The sequence below is a fragment of the Leptodactylus fuscus genome, chromosome 2 (genome assembly GCF_031893055.1).
Source record: "Leptodactylus fuscus isolate aLepFus1 chromosome 2, aLepFus1.hap2, whole genome shotgun sequence".
Taxonomy (NCBI): domain Eukaryota; kingdom Metazoa; phylum Chordata; class Amphibia; order Anura; family Leptodactylidae; genus Leptodactylus; species Leptodactylus fuscus.
The window spans coordinates 271,231,448-271,249,237 of NC_134266.1; the positions used below are offsets into that span (position 1 = coordinate 271,231,448).

Below are 17,790 nucleotides of genomic sequence, written 5' to 3' on the forward strand. Positions count from 1 at the left end.
CCATCTGCTCCGGCGTTTGCTTCCTTCATAGTTCTTGTTTTTTGAGAATTTTGCAACAAATTAGTATTTGTATTTCCCGGCATGTTTAAAATTGGGAAATTACCAATTTGGATTAAAGGGGTGTCTCAGCACTGCCTAGAGTGTATTTGTCTCCCCCCCCCCCCCTCTGGTTGAACAGAACACTTATGCAGATCAGATAATAAGAATGGACTCAGTGTTATCTGCGTGTTTACATAGAGAGATAATAGCCCTGGCTTTACCAGCAAAGTGCAATTAGCACAACATCCAAACTTTCACATTTCTAATATTAGTAGGATTTTTAAAGAGTAAGTATTGTATAGATATACACTCAAGGGTCAGTTACCATCGTTACCCAAATCTGGGAAGCTAAGAGCATGTTATCAGTGTTTACCGACCATAGGTATCGACTGCGCGTGTCAGGATAGGATATAGATGTCTGAACTCCCACCTACTGGGGTAATAGGGTCCCTGGACCCCCCTATCAGCTTGTCTTACAGCATTAAGGGTTAACAGTATATAGTTCTGAGAGTTATATGAGATGAGATAGATATGACAGATGTGTGAGATAAGAGAGATGATAGAGATGAGAGATATGAGAAAATATGAGAGAGATAAGAGAGATATGAGAGAGAAGAGAAGAGAGAGATAAGAGAGGAGAGAGATAAGAGAGAGGAGAGATATGAGAGATATATGAGAGGAGAGAAATAAAAGACAGAGATAAGAGAGAGATATGAGAGAGAGGAGAGATATGAGAGAGAGGAGAGAGATATGAGAGATATGTGAGAGAGGAGAGAAATATTAGAGAGAGCAGAGAGATATGAGAGATATGTGAGAGAGGAGAGATATGAGAGGAGAGAGATAAGAGAGAGAGATGAGAGAGAGGAGAGAGATATGAGAGATATGTGAGAGAGGAGAGAAATATTAGAGTGAGCAGAGAGATATGAGAGATATGTGAGAGAGGAGAGAGATATGAGAGATATGTGAGAGAGGAGAGAAATATTAGAGAGAGCAGAGAGATATGAGAGATATGTGAGAGAGGAGAGATATGAGAGGAGAGAGATAAGAGAGAGATGAGAGAGAGGAGAGAGATATGAGAGAGAGGAGAGAGATATGAGACATATGAGAGAGAGGAGATAGATATGAGAGAAAGGAGAGAGATATGAGAGAGAGGAGAGAGATATGAGAGATATGTGAGAGAGGAGAGAGATATGAAAGATATGTGTGAGAGGAGAGATATGTGAGAGAGGCGAGAGATATAGAAGAGAGAGTAAAGAGACAGAGATGTGAGATAAGAGAGCAGAAAAAGAAAAAAAAATTATGAGAGTATATGAGAGAGATCTTGGAGAACTAAGCGCAGATCTTCTGCAGATATAGGCTTGCTCCAATCAGTCTGTCTCTTCATGTTATACCAGGCAGACTGGATGATGTTGAGATCAGCACTATATCTGTAGGGTCCCTATCATCACTTCCAGGACTCCTCCTCCAAAGGGCAAAGGTCACACCAAATATTGATGGGATTGACATTTCTTTTTTTCTTCATTTTGTTAATTGACAAAAATAAACTATTAACCCTTCTTGTTCTGTACGCCGCCTTACTCTGCAACATTTTTCCACACCTGCCTAGAACCTTTGCACAGTACTGTACATAATATTACAGCATGCTATACTGTATGCGCTGATAGCGGCACCGTTGGAACTGTAAGAGTTTGTTCACATGGGACTGAACCCAATTTAGATTTTTTGAGCAAATCCGTAGCAAAAATTCAAAGCCGAATCTTGGATTTCTACCACAAATCCACCCCATGGATCGTCCTCATTGTAATGTAACAAAACTAATCCTCAGGTTTTGTGTCCGGCATCCGAGGTAATACAGGACGTGCCGCCGATTTTATCATCCGCAGGGGGTTCATTATTCCATAGGATTGTTTCTGGAACCTATAAATGGGATGTACTATATGTACTGCCAGAATCTAGCACCAAATCCTGACGGGTACATAATGTGTGAACATTGCTTTATAATACAGTTCTCCTTGTGGAATATTCCTGTGCAAGAGTTACAGTGTAATAATGCTGATAAATAAAAAAAAAAATAGGGTAAGATAATAAAATATAATAGGAATGTAAAAAGTAAACAATAGTAATAAGATAAGATTAAATACATAATATAATAAAATAATAAAATATATTAATATCATTGTAAAAATAAACATAGTAGTGACACCGGCTTCAATAAATAATACAGTAACATAATGCAATGTAATAATAATATTGTAAGAATAAACATAGTGGTAATAACATAAGCTTAAATAAATAATAGAGTAAAGCAAGAAAGAAATACACAGCGGGTATAGAGAAGAGATGTGAGCCCAGAGCGAGGGAGCGATGATAGATAGATAGATAGATAGATAGGAGATAGATAGATAGATAGATAGATAGGAGATAGATAGATAGATAGATAGATAGGAGATAGATAGATAGATAGATAGATAGATAGATAGATAGGAGATAATAGATAGATAAATAGATAGATAGATTGATATATAGATAGATAGATAGATAGATAGATAGATAGGAGATAGATAGATTGATATATAGATAGATAGATAGATAGATAGGAGATAGATAGATAGATAGATAGATAGGAGATAGATAGATAGGAGATAGATAGATAGATAGATAGATAGATAGATAGATAGATAGATAGATAGGAGATAATAGATAGATAAATAGATAGATAGATTGATATATAGATAGATAGATAGATAGATAGATAGATAGATAGGAGATAGATAGATAGATAGATAGATAGATAGGAGATAGATAGATAGGAGATAGATAGATAGATAGATAGGAGATAGATAGATAGATAGATAGATAGATAGATAGGAGATAGATAGATAGATAGATAGATAGATAGATAGATTGATAGGAGATAGATAGATAGATAGATTGGAGATAGATATATAGATAGATAGATAGATAGATAGATAGGATATAGATAGATAGATAGATAGATAGAGAGAAGATAGAAGATAGATAGATAGATAGATAGATAGGAGATAGATAGATAGATAGGATATAGATAGATAGATAGATAGATAGATAGATAGATAGGAGATAGATAGATAGATAGATAGATAGATAGGAGATAGATAGATAGATTGATAGGAGATAGATAGATAGATCGGAGATAGATAGATAGATAGATAGATAGATAGGATATAGATAGATAGATAGATAGATAGATAGAGAGATAGATAGATAGATAGATAGATAGATAGATAGATAGATAGATAGGAGATAGATAGATAGATAGATAGATAGATAGATAGATAGATAGGAGATAGATAGATAGATAGATAGGAGATAGATAGATAGATAGATAGATAGATAGATAGGAGATAGATAGATAGATAGATAGATAGATAGATAGATAGATAGATAGGAGATAGATAGATAGATAGATAGATAGATAGGAGATAGATAGATAGATAGATAGATAGATAGATAGGAGATAGATAGATAGATGATTGATAGGAGAGATAGATAGATAGATGATTGATAGGAGATAGATATAAGAATAGATAGAATAATTACTACTAGTACGGCTTTATTGCAGCAGAGCTGTGAACTGTGACTACAGTGAGTATATGATAGCACAAGTCACACCCCTTCTTCATCATCGGTTCAGGCCACTCCTCTTTCCCCACCCCTGCAGAGCCAGTGCAGATATACTGGGGGGGGGGGGGGGTAAGCTGAAGTAAGAGAAATCTGGGGGTCACTTTAAGACTGTGCTGTGTAAATGTTAAGTAATAACTCATGGGCAATAAATAGAAAGAGAACTCTAGTAATAATAATTCATTATATTAAACTAATATCTGCCAATATATTTACCATAAAGAGAGAGAGAGTAATTGTGATAGAGGAGGTGTGTGTATATAGATGGTCCTCCACAGGGACCGATGTGAGTGTATCTGTACGACACTATGGAGTATGTATATATGTGAGGGCATTCTGTACAACCTGTAGCTGTTGTGAAACTACAATGCCCAGCATGCTGTGACAATAGCTGGGGGCTACAGGGTGCAGACCCTGCTCTCTATGTATCCTGACCCCATTGTATTCCCTGTCCAGGTCCTGATCCCAGGTCTCTGTAGCCCGGGCAGGCCCCCCAGCTGTTTACTACATGTCATGTCTATGAAGTGCAGGCGCAGGCAAGCAACAGGAGAGAAGCTAAACTGCAGGATGGGAGAGGTGTGAGAGACAGAGTAAAGCAGCAATCTTCTTAGGAGGCTTCCTGCACAAAGCAGGGATTATACACACACTCACAGCTCCAAGTAATGCTCTGCTCCTGACCCAGAGGTCACACTGTGCAAAATTGCTGCACATATGTGTCATTTATTTTTATTTTTTTTTAGCAACTTGGAAACATATGGAATTTGACTAAAGAGTTTCTAACAAGCAGCGGCCACCAAGAGGAACCACCAGGAGCTACCGACCCCTGGGTACCATGTGCAGGACCCTAAAAGTGGAACCTAGTGATGTCCAGTAGGACGCCCTCCATACATGCGCCCCATTCTCTATGATGTTGCTTCACTGCTGGATCTTTGGCCCTTTAATATGGAATTTTTTGGCTTCTTAATTGAAGGTCAAGGAGATAATAAGAAATCTGGTGGTGGATACAGGAGAGTGGAGGACGTAGAAGTCTCCCTGTACTGGACACTGGCCCCATAGGAGGATATGAGAGCGCAGACCAGGGGGACACAACTAGACTGTCTGCAGGAGCTGTCTGCGGTGCTGAAATACTGAACTTGGAGACTTCTAAGGGTTAATGAGGCTGCTACACCCCTATAATGTCCGGCATACAAAGTTTATAATGGGCTCTTGAAGGGTAAGTGAATGATTCTAGCAGGTCTTGTGTCGTCTTCCATGCGAGCTCCAGGAAGCTCATACTATGTGCACATATATATATATATATATATATATATATATATATATATATATATACAGACATTAGATAATAGTGTAGCTTACATCATGAATCTCGCTTTCTTTGGTAATTGTGTAAGATGAACATATTACTAGTCCACACAAAGGAGAAAAAAAAAAAATATCTATATCTATATCTATCTGTATATAATATTTATATATTTGTGTGCATGTGATTGAGTTCATAAAAAGGAATATTACAATGTTATCAGTTAATACATTTATGGAAGAAAATAAGTATAAAAAGACTAAAAAAAGGGAAAAAATCGAAAGTAGATAAATTAATAAAATAAGTAAATAATTATTAATGTATTATTATTATTATTATTATTATTAATAATAATAATAATAATAATAATAATATTAACAACAACAACAACAATAATAATAGCAAAATAAAAACCATAATATAACAACCACTACATATAATAATAATAATAATAATAATAGTAATAATAATAATAATAATAATAATGATAGTAATAATAATAATAGTAATAATAAAAATGATAATAATAATAATAAAAATAATAATAATAATAATAATAATAATAATAATACGCAATAAAATGTAAACATAAATCCCATAACAAGAATAGAATAATAGTGACACAAAATAGTAAATGAAATATTAGGTTCTGTATTGTAAGTGGTTCAAGTAATAAATTACTAAAATTATAATTAAACATAATAATAATAAAAATAATAATAATAATAATAATAATAATAATAATAATAATAATAATAATAATAGTGATTCTACTACCAGCAGATAAGTAATAATCTATAATACAACTACTAATAATATAAAGGAATAAAAGGCAAAAACATCTCCCTATAATAATCACATAAGATCGATAGCTAAATAAGAACAGAATACTAATAATAATGATACAATATAGAGAGATTACATTAGTTCCCCACAAATTCTCCCCTATATTCTTACAGTCGGGGGATTAGTGGCAGTGACAGATGTCAAGTTATGGAAGCAACTAAACTCCTCGGAGAAGAACTCGTCTAGTCTCACCCATATAGGACAAAGTGACAAATTCTGTGTTTCTATTCCTTGAGTAAATCAGGTCTCTTTATATGGGGGGGTTAGGCCTCTGTAGGTACCAGGGCCTGGGTGTAATGTCTATTTTGGCGCCCCCTATAGCTAGTCCCTATGCCCTATATGTCTGATAATCTTCCATTAATCAGCCGCGGCGTCCGCAGTGCGAGGCTCCCTCCCGATTAGGCCCATTCATTTGGACCAAATCCAGAACGCCGCGACGGTCTTCCGGTGCACTGCGCCGGCATCCCGTTGCAGCTAGCTGCACTTAATGTTCACATGCAGAGTGCAAATTCTGACCCTTAACGATGTGCATTTACATGAATGGGAGATGAGCAGCAGAAGCCCAACACGGCCACTACACAGTGCAAAAGCCATTATGTTCTGGCTCAGTCCACTGAGTAGTTCCAGCATCTGTTGAGAATAGCTGATCAGTGGGGGTGCTCGGTGTCAGACCCCTAACAACCTAAGATCCTACTTCTCAGTTCTGCTGGGAACTGGAGACTACCTACTAGGACGTCTGCCATAGATTACTCACAGAGGAGGAGAACTTGCTCCATAACTCTCTCTTTCTCACTCTGAAGCTGCAGCAGGTTCAATAAGGACGTCGTAGAGAATAACTGAGCTGTACTGATGTGAATAAAGCACTTGGGATAAGATAGAAACTTCCCATTCTATCAGCTGTAGCTCATTCCTCCCCCAGCCCCTCTCCATAGACTACATATGAGGATTATGGGCCTCCAGGCACCAGGGTCAAGGTTTCAGGCCCTTTCCAATAGATATTTATTCACTACCATCCTCAGTGTTAGGTTTAGGTTGTGCATCCATTGTGCAAACAGTGCGGACAAAATACAACCGGGATACTGCCGAAGCCTGGGATCAGATAAGTGTAGCTGAAGGCAGCTTTATTATGGGGTATAGGAGGGGGAATTTGGGGCCCCCTCAGGGTCCGGGGCCCTGTAGGAGTTGCTAACACTTGCGACTCCTATAGCTACACCCCTGCTTGTAACACAAGATGGACGCCGAGTGCCTCCGCTCTGGTGTCAGATTTACTACAACAGAGGCGGCGTGTATAGGTACACACTTTGGGACTAAATCTTCCCAAATTTGACCCTTCTTTCAACTGGCCCGAACCTTTTTCAGGTTGATATGTATGATACAAGATCTGTCCCGTGTCCACACCACCTTCCTTAAAAGCCACGTATGACACCCCCACTTTTATGATGTGGGAACCCCCTTTAGTGATGCGCTGGCCAGTCGCCTTCACACGGAGTAAACACGCGTGTAAAAATAAGACTCCCATTGCCTCCTCTTACAGCTAGACAATAGCAACCAATCACAGCACAGCTTACATCTCTCCAGACCAATATAAGAAATGTAAGCTGCGCTGTGATTGGTTGCTATGGGTAACCACTACAGCTTTATTTGTCTGAATGCGGCCTAGTGAAAGGCTTCTAAATCTTATTATATTTCTATACAGTGAAACTATATACTATATACATATAACTGTATATACAGGCCTGGGCAGTATATACTCACCTCTACTTACCCAGCTTCACCTCGCTGACTAACTGGATGGACTTCCATTGTCCAGTGCTCTGCCCCTGTACACAGTGATAGGCCATCTTCTAGAATATTCTACTATTTGGCCATTTTTTCCTATCACATCAACATCCACATATTAGAGGACATGTTACAGATCATTGGGGTCTGGGTTTTCCACCTATCACGAGAACGAGGGTGTTTTGTCCCCCAATTCTGAATGATGCGATGGTCGGAGAGACAGACCATCAACCCAAATATTTCAGATAGCTTTGACTATCTTGGGCAGTCCTATATAAATAAAAGGCGACCATTGTTCCATTCAGGGAACAAAACACCCCATGGAGAAACCAAATTTGCAACGCATCGTATTGATGAGATTGAAATACCCCTTTAAGTTGACTTTCTCCCACCGAATCGCTCTCTTGTTTACGGTGCCCAACATGAAGGCCGGGGTGGGAAAAATCGCAGCGTTATACAGTAACTGCAATGTGGATGGGAATCCCATGCCCACTTTGCGTTTAAAACCGCAATGCGCACACGCTGTGATTTCCAAAACCGGCGCGAAATCACAGCATGTCAATTATATCTACGGAAACGCCGGCGGCTTCCCTGTAGAATGGTAACTAGGGTTGAGCTGATCTTGAGATTTCAGGATCGTTTTTGAAATCTGATTTTCCAGCCGATCCCGATCGTGAAATTTGTTCGATCGCCGATCAGGAGCCGATCTTTCCTGATCTCGATTGCTCAACCCTATTGGCCAGTAGCCAAGCATTGTGGGAACTAACGTGAGACCTCGATCCCCCCAAAAAAGATTGGGATCGTGATTCTGATCGTGATCGTGAAATTTACTCGCTCGCCGATCCAAACCCAATCGCTGAAGCTTAATGGTAACAGAAAGTCCGCCGAGGAAAACTCTGTGAATTTACTGTTCAAAGCGCTGCGGGAAGAACTGCGATGCATTCACGCCGCGGTTGTTCCCGCAGAGCTTTACGCAGCGTTTCCGGCCTGTGGGGCCTTAGCCAAAGACTTTATTACATCTGTTGTAGGTGGGATGTGTCCCAATAGCTCCTAACGAAAATTTTTGGGTACACCTGACATTACACATGTATACCATACGCTGTTACCTGTGGTTCCACATTTGCGAAAAATTGCAATATTGCTGGATTTTTTCGTAACTAAACATAAGAGACACAATAGTCCCATGAGTTAATAGGTTAATAAAGCATCCAATACTATCCTGCTGCACAAAAAAAAAAATATCGCCATGCAGCCCTCCATTAAAGTAAAGCTATAATGTGCTGTATGTAATGTAGGAACTTGTAAAGTAGAGCAGGACATGCGCAGGTTTTTCTGTCCCCGTTCCCATGGGTTGGGTCTATGGCGGTATCAGCAGTATGAGGAGCGCTCGGTCCCTCGCCTGCTCCGTTAATAAGCCTTCAGGCGGTATACTGTACTGTACATGGGGGATTTGGGATTCTCACTGGTGCCGGTGAAACTCTCCTACAAATCCTCCCTCCATGTGCTGACAAAGCGATGAACATTAAGACGATTATAATCCATTCACTTAATGGAGCTGTAACATAGTCCGCGTCAGCCGGTGACTCTACCAGGAGCTGGGAAGGGTCTATGGAAAGTTAAAATGGATGTGAAACCTCAGGATGCTCTCTGTCCCCCATTCTTTATACTGCAACACTCAAAAGGCAATATTAAATGCACCATAATATACGGAGAGATTGCTGATATAACAACAGCACGAGCAAATAATAGAGATTTACTATGTAAGGGGGAGCTGACAGTAAGTGTTCAGTTGTAGTCGCCGACAATAAAGGCCACACATTGCGGAAACGCGCTGAAAAACAAAACAGTCCCAGCAAAGTGAATGAGATTTAAAGGGGTTGTCCAGGAAAAAACAGGAACAAATTGTCACCCGTTGGTGGCGCTCCGGTGTCTCCAACCATTGTCCGGTCCCACGAAACCCCCAGCGCTTGTTCTAGCAGAAATCGCCGCTGCATGTGACTGCTGATGCCAAGCTATGGCCTAAGGAAAGGACCCGGGACATCACAGGTGATAGAACAAGCACTGGGGTGCCGCAGAATCGGACAGTGGCCTGGGGCACTGAAGCGCTGGGTACAGGTATGTTTTATTTTATTTTTCACCTTCCATGGCCTCCAGGGAAAAACTATTTTTGGCTAAGGCCCCACGTAGTGGTCATCTATTGAAGATCGGCAGGGGTTCAACATCCAGGATCAATGCTGATCATCTTTTGGGGTCGACGCTGCAGTCTCTTCATAGCAAACCAAGTACAGCGCCATACATTGTACAGTGGCTGTGCTTGGTATTGCAGCTCAGCCTCATGAAGCCAAAGTGGTGCATAGGGTTCACTGCTACCGCATCAGACAGCAGTGTCCTGGGTGTCAGACACTTAAGGATAAAGTCCAAAACATCCTTTTAATGAATTGTCTTTAAGGCTAAGGCCTCACGGGACGATCTGTAGCGCTAAAGCGGGAATACATCGCGGTTCTTCCCGCAGCGCTTTGAACAGAAAGTTCATGGAGTTTTCCTCCGTCGGCGTTTCCGTAGATATAATTGACATGCTGTGATTTCCAAAACCATGCTGGTGTCCGTACTGCAGTTTTAACCGCAAAGTGGGCTTGGGATTCACGTAAATAACATCCACTTTGTCTGTACTGCATAATGCCGCGATTTTTACCACGGCGGAAATGCTGTGGGCAAATCGCGGCGTTTCCGGCCCATGGGGCCCCGGCCTAAATGTCTTGTCAGGACAATTCCTCCAGAGTGGTGGTGTACGTAGCACATAGGGAGCCCCATTGGGAAGAGCCTCCTCTCATTTTGGTGCCATGTTTGCCTCCAGAATAGAAGGGTATAGTACAGGACCGTGTATACTGCCATTTGTGCACCCATTGATATCACTGGCCACCATCTTTAGTCCCATTTGAATGCTGTGTCAGAAGACGCAACTTGATCCAAAAGTTACAAAGGAGTTTTTGGATTCTTTTTTAGGGACACAGCACTGGAATATCACCCCGTCCCAATGTAGCTTCTGACTATACCAGTAGTTATATCTGCAGGGTGAGTGTTACATACATGACTGGTAGATGGATCTGTACCTAAGGTCAGGACCTCCTGCCATCCCCTCGTGGAACATTGGACTTCCTAATTCCCCTGACACATTACCTGTCTCCGCACTGATGTAGCAGAGCTCAATTCATCAATGCAGCAGAACTGTCATTGCACCATTTGTAACATCTTAATGTCAGTAACACAAGACTATGGAGCACGAGGAGTCAAACCACATAGTCAGCTCTGCTACATCCGCATGTTGCCAACCCTAAAGGGGTTAAATGGGGTTTGTAGAATCTTCCAAAAGTTGAACCACATAAGACACCTGATTGTGATAAACATGAAATGGGTTCAAGCCTTTGGTGTCCACTGAAGACTGTTTGGTGCTGTTTTTTCAATTCTAAAAAGTTCTAATTTTCTTCCCTTTATCTCCTTCAGGACCTTGCGTGGTTGTAGATTCATGGCCAGTGAAGGACCTTAGCTTCACGGTAACAAGCTATAAGACAATGTTTTATCTTTCCTCAAGCCTTGGAGACTTCTTGTTGAAGAGATCAAGGCTCCAAGGTCCTAACCAGCTCCGAACGCAACGACCTTCAAGAACGTTCCCATTTCATGTGGTTCCTTGGTGCTTTCTTTTAGGATTACTCATGAAGCCTTTGGGCGCGCAGAGTGAGAACTTCACCGTGGGCATTGTTGGTCCTTGGAAATGTGACCCACTTTTCTCTAAGGCCTTGCCAGAGTTGGCCGCCCGTTTGGCGGTCATCAAGATCAACAATGATTCGACGCTTGAACTGAATCGTAAATTGGATTACAAAATTTTAGATGAGAATTGTGAAACTTCCAAAGCTTTAGTAGACTTTGCAGGTTTTGATAAACTTTCTTCGGCATTTATAGGCCCGCAAAACCCCGGGTACTGTGACTCTGCCTCTCTTTTAGGTAAAAATTGGAATAAAGCCATATTCTCTTGGGCTTGCGTCAACCATGACCTGGATAATAAAATTAGTTTTCCAACCTTTGCCAGGACTATGCCGACGCCGACCAAAGTTTTGTTTGACTTTATGAAGTATTTCCGATGGGCACATGTCGGGGTGGTGTCTTCTAATGATGATATTTGGGTGGACACTGGTCGGAAAGTAGCCAGTGCTCTCAGGAACCATGGACTGCCCATTGGCATCGTGACGAGTTTGGGCAATGGAGACAAAGGAATCAAAGCTACACTGAAAGCTATAAAAGAAACACATGACCTTCGAGGTAAGAAGAAGAAATTGGGGCTTGAATACTATCTATGGTTGGTTTTATAGGGCCTTATGGCAATGCCTATTTTATGGTGGCACAACCCAGACCTTTCATGCTTCCAGTGAACTGAATTTAGGTTACCACAGGACGTTATCGAAATCTAAGTTTGGTAGGATTGGTAGGATTCCGACTTTAATGTGAATTTATTTGGATAATGTTGCAGTAATTAGAACCATGGAGTTCAATGATGTTGCGAATGGGCTTTATGTAATACTTAATTTTACCTAGGGATACTGAAGAGCTACTGCTGGAATCTCTACGATCATGAGAACAGGGGCTCCATGTCTCGATTGACGGTCCTGCTTCCATCGTCATCTCTATGGGACAGCCAAAGAGAAGCCAAGTACAGTACTTGACTATCTTCGCCAATCCAATAGTCATGAATGCAATGGAAATGTGCAAGATGACTTGCCACTCTGTTAATATGGGAGACATGGGATCCACTTACTCATGACCAGTTGAGGTCTTAGTGGTTGGATCACCATTGGACTCCTACAGTGTTGTGTGTCCTTGGATAGAAACTCCATATTCATAATGACTTACACAATATGGTTACCTGTCGTTTATACTTCACCCACCCCAAAAGTAAAGCACTAAGGCCAGCGTCACACAAGAGGCTACATTTCGTGGACTGAACCCTGACCTGGGACTCGGACTCCCACAGTCATCTACGATGCTAGGAGTCCTTGCTTTCCTGTAGAGCTCCATACTGTAATAATGTATTCAGTGTTGGACAGTGAAACCAGGACTCCTAGCATTGTAGAAGACTTTGGGAGTCCAGGAACTAACATCAGAGATGGAGTCCAAGTCATGGCTCAGGGGTCGGCCAGCATTGCAAAATTCGGCCAACGTTTGGTCTGTATCTCCTGGACCAAATCAGACCTAAAAGTGCACTTACTATTAGGGATTCGTACAGTGGCGTAACTAGGAATGGTGGGGCCCCATGACGAACTTTTGACATGGGCTCCCCTGACCAACGCTGAAGACCCTGACCGACCTCCCCCCTGCATTCCTGCTACCTCTATTATGCCCCATAGTAACCCCTGCACACAGTTTTATGCCCCATAGTAACCCCTGCACACAGTTTTATGCCCCATAGTGACCCCTGAACACAGTATTATACCCCATAGTGGCCCCTGCACACAGTATTATACCCCATAGTGGCCCCTGCACACAGTATTATACCCCATAGTGGCCCCTGCACACAGTATTATGTCCCATAGTGGCCCCTACACACACTATTACGCCCCATAGTGGCCCCTGTACACAGTATTATATCCCATAGTGACCCCTGCACACAGTATTATGCCCCATAGTGGCTCCTGCACACAGTATTATGTCCCATAGTGGCCCCTGCACACAATATTATGTCCCATAGTGGCCCCTGCACACAGTATTATGTCCCATCGTGGCCCCTGCACACAGTATTGTGCCCCATAGTGGCCCCTGCACACAGTATTATCCCCCATAGTGGCCCCTGCACACAGTATTGTGCGCCATAGTGGCCCCTGCACACAGTATTATGCCCCATAGTGGTCCCTGCACACAGTATTATGTCCCATAGTGGCCCCTGCACACAGTTTTATGCCCCATAGTGGTCCCTGCACACAGTATTATGCCCCATAGTGGCCCCTGCATACAGTATTATGTCCCATAGTGGCCCCTGCATACAGTATTATGTCCCATAGTGGCCCCTACACACACTATTACGCCCCATAGTGGCCCCTGTACACAGTATTATGTCCCATAGTGACCCCTGCACACAGTATTATGCCCCATAGTGGCTCCTGCACACAGTATTATGTCCCATAGTGGCCCCTGCACACAATATTATGTCCCATAGTGGCCCCTACACACAGTATTATGTCCCATCGTGGCCCCTGCACACAGTATTGTGCCCCATAGTGGCCCCTGCACACAGTATTATCCCCCATAGTGGCCCCTGCACACAGTATTATGCCCCATAGTGGTCCCTGCACACAGTATTATACGCCATAGTGGCCCCTGCACACAGTATTATCCCCCATAGTGGCCCCTGCACACAGTATTATGCCCCGTAGTGGTCCCTGCACACAGTATTATGCCCCATAGTGGTCCCTGCACACAGTATTATGCCCCATAGTGGCCCCTGCACACAGTATTATGTCCCATAGTGGCCCCTGCACACACTATTACGCCCCATAGTGGCTCCTGCACACAGTATTATGTCCCATAGTGGCCCCCGCACACACTATTACGCCCCTTAGTGGCCCCTGCACACAGTATTTTGCCCCATTGTGAACAGCCATGAACAATTACTATACTCTTGGGTCTTTTCAGTATAATAATTGGAGACAGGGGGGATACAAACATAAAACGCACAGTTACTTACCTATCTCCGGCTCCGCTGCAGTCCTCGGTGGTGTTGGCCATCTTCAATGACGTCCCGGACATCACATGACCTGGGACGCAGTTCCGGTCATGTGATGTCATGGACATCACACAACTAGGCCTGAAGCCTGCCCGAAGAGGTAAGTAACACTATTTTTCATGTTCACTTACGACTCCTGGGCCTCCGATCATTATACTCGGGGTCTGAAAAGACCCCCGAGTATAATAATTGTGTTTGTGGGGCCCGTGGCGTCACTTACCGATCCCGGCCCCTGCCAGGATCGGTAAGGAAATAGGGCCCGTTACCGGTTGGAGTAACTCCAGTCGGTAACGGCCTATTAAGAAAAAAAACGCAGTAGTAGCGGCTGTTGTCGGGCCCCTAATGTCCCGGGCCCTGTGGCAGCCGCTACCCTGGTAGTTACACCCCTGGCTTTGTACATTGCCCTATTCTTAGGCCTGACCTTATACATTTGGGATTTTTTTTCCCCTTTTGGAAATAGTTAAATTGACACCATGAACTTTTGATAACTGAAACTCGGAAAACCTTGGACACTGAAGCGATGAAATGTAACCTTTGGCAGGAATATGTTTCTGTTTTCTTCCACCAAACCGTAAATGTCGCGTCTCTTCCATCTGACAGAAGCGTTTCCCGTGGGATTGAGGAAAGAAATAAAAAATAGACAAAAATAGATGAAATAAATGTAAATGGGTAAATATTCTGTACGGCAGGAAAAGCCGAAGTGTGTCAGGAAAACATCAAGAGGCCGTCAGAAAGCCCGAGTAATATCCAGATACAATCCTACAGTCTATCAATGTAGACACAATACTAATATTATAATATGGAATGTCATATCAAAGATCAAAGGTGGAAAATTCCATCTCATGCATAGCTGAGAGAGGGAGCATAAAGGGAACCTTAAAGGGATTGTCCAAGATTGGATATTATCGGACCATCTTACTGATCTATGGTGTTTGGAGTCCCTGCTTCCCTGAGGCTCTACCGTCCTGTACTGAAATCTTATTTATGTTTTAATTCACGGGACAACCCCTTTATGCGGAGATGTCTTCTCCGCACCGCCGTTCAGTAGAAATCCTGTTTTTTGTCTGTATGCAAATAAGTTCTCTCGTAGCACTGGGGGCGGTCCTCAGCGCTCAAACAGCACTGGGGGCGTCCCCAATGCTGCGAGAGATCTCTCCAGCGACGCCTCCATCTTCTTCAGGAACGGCCTCTTCACACGTTGGGGTCAAACTTCTAGCAGGGCAGAGCAGACTGCACATGCCTGCTGCCACAAGAAAAATGGCCGCTTACAGTAAGCGACCATTTTCTTGTGGCCTGTGGGCATACGCAGTCGGCTCTGGCTGAGGCCTAGAAATTTGAACCCAGCTGCGAAAGAAAACACGCAGAGAGGCCATTCCTGAAGAAGATAGAGGCAGTGCTGGAGAGATTTCTCGCAGCATTGGGGACGCCCCCAGTGCTATTTGAGTGTTGGGGCCCGCCCCCAGTGCTACGAGAGAACTCATTTGCATACAGATGAAAACCGGGATTTATACCGAACGGCGGCGCGGAGAAGACATCTAAAGGTAGGAGAAGAATAGACTTTGTTAAGGCTATTCCTACGTGTGATCGAGAAAAAATGTGATTTTAATGATAGAATCCCTTTAATGTATGGCCAACCTGTGACATATGGATGGGCCAGGTCCACTGGACCAAGGACGGCTTTTTGGAGCAACTCTTTGCATTAGGTAATGGAGGGGTTTCATATGAGGGCCATCCATTATAGCCCCCCTCTATGATGCTGTCTTCATGAAACAACTCCAATTTATACCCTTCGACGTCTTGTACTGTTAGGACTTATGCATATGACCGTTCCATTTTTTCAGGTGGCCTGATGTCCCTGAAAAATGGACATGGTCTGTTCTAGGCCTCATTCACACGCAGCCAAGAACACCATATAGCCATGCCCTGCCCTATCAGGTGTCAACTTCACGTTGTAGACCCTACAGATGACATCACCTGAATTATCTGGAGTGTAGTGAGCATGCTCTATGGAGTACGTAGCCTATCTATTCCTAATATAGCATAAATGAGTCATACCCCACCTCTCCGACATCATCTTTGCTGCATGTTGTAGAACCCCTTCCAGATGACATCATCTGATGTCATCTAAGTGTAGTGGGCATGCTCCATGGTGTACATGGCCTACTTAGGGCCACTTCACACGGAGTTAACGGGCGCGCATTCTGGCACGTATACACGTGTCAGAATGTGAGCACTCAAAACAGATTCCATTCATTTCAATGGGTCGTTACGGGCGTATAACGCCCTTAATTTTGCGCACATAATTTTGCCGCCGCAAAATTACGTGAGTTATACCCCCGTAATGACCCATCGAAATGAATGGGATCTGTTTTGAGTGCTCACATTCTGAGAGAGTAAGAGTCAGGGTATGTTCATAGTGCGGGAAATGAGGAATTTCAGACGGACATTTGCGTCAGACTTATCTTCATTTTGCCGTAGTCCATCTCTTTGCAGCTTCATGGTCGGGACCTTTATATGGTTGACTTTTCCTGCTTTTTTTCGTTTTAGTAATCGTCATGTGCATGCACTCAGTCCTGGTTGGAGGACAAGACCAAGCCACCTTCCTCATAAGAGCACATGAGATGGGACTTACAGATGGAAGATATGTCTTTGTACCCTACGACACTTTACTTTACAGCCTTCCCTATAAAAACAACTCGTACGCCATCTTTGATAGAAATAGCAAACTGCAGGAAGCCTACGATGCTGTGCTGACAATCACAATGGACTATGATGAGAAGTCCTTCTATGACGTCTTCTCAGAGTACAAAGAGAAGGGAGAAATAAGCACCACTCTGGAGCCACAACAGGTAAGACTACACTGCCACCCAGTGGTCAAGTCACCATGAAGCTATAGCTTAGACTCCATACACCAAGAAGAAGTGGAGTAGGTGCTGAAATGGGATGTATAGTGAAATATTAGGAAGCTGTGATGTCACAGTACAGAGATAATACACACAGTGATGTCACAGTACAGGGATAATACACACAGTGATGTCACAGTACAGGATAATACACACAGTGATGTCACAGTACAGGATAATACACACAGTGATGTCACAGTACAGAGATAATACACACAGTGATGTCACAGTACAGGATAATACACACAGTGATGTCACAGTACAGAGATAATACACACAGTGATGTCACAGTACAGTATAATACACACAGTGATGTCACAGTACAGGGATAATACACACAGTGATGTCACAGTACAGGATAATACACACAGTGATGTCACAGTACAGAGATAATACACACAGTGATGTCACAGTACAGAGATAATACACACAGTGATGTCACAGTACAGGATAATACACACAGTGATGTCACAGTACAGGATAATACACACAGT

The 17,790-nt window shown here is 42.7% G+C and overlaps 1 protein-coding gene across 2 annotated transcripts in view; it reads left to right on the forward strand.

Moving 5' to 3' along the window:
* Window positions 1-4,227: 4,227 nt before the first annotated feature.
* LOC142196068 (retinal guanylyl cyclase 2-like) overlaps window positions 4,228-17,790 on the forward strand; it is an 86,394-nt gene continuing 72,831 nt past the window's right edge. Inside the window, exons 1-3 of one of the 2 annotated variants that reach the window (XM_075266262.1) lie at window positions 4,228-4,912; window positions 11,126-11,938; window positions 16,941-17,242. In XM_075266262.1, the coding sequence (XP_075122363.1) occupies window positions 11,194-11,938; window positions 16,941-17,242 (1,047 nt within the window). In that variant the 5' untranslated portion in view covers window positions 4,228-4,912; window positions 11,126-11,193. The remainder of the gene's footprint in view (window positions 4,913-11,125; window positions 11,939-16,940; window positions 17,243-17,790) is intronic. The other variant, XM_075266263.1, reaches the window with a different exon arrangement.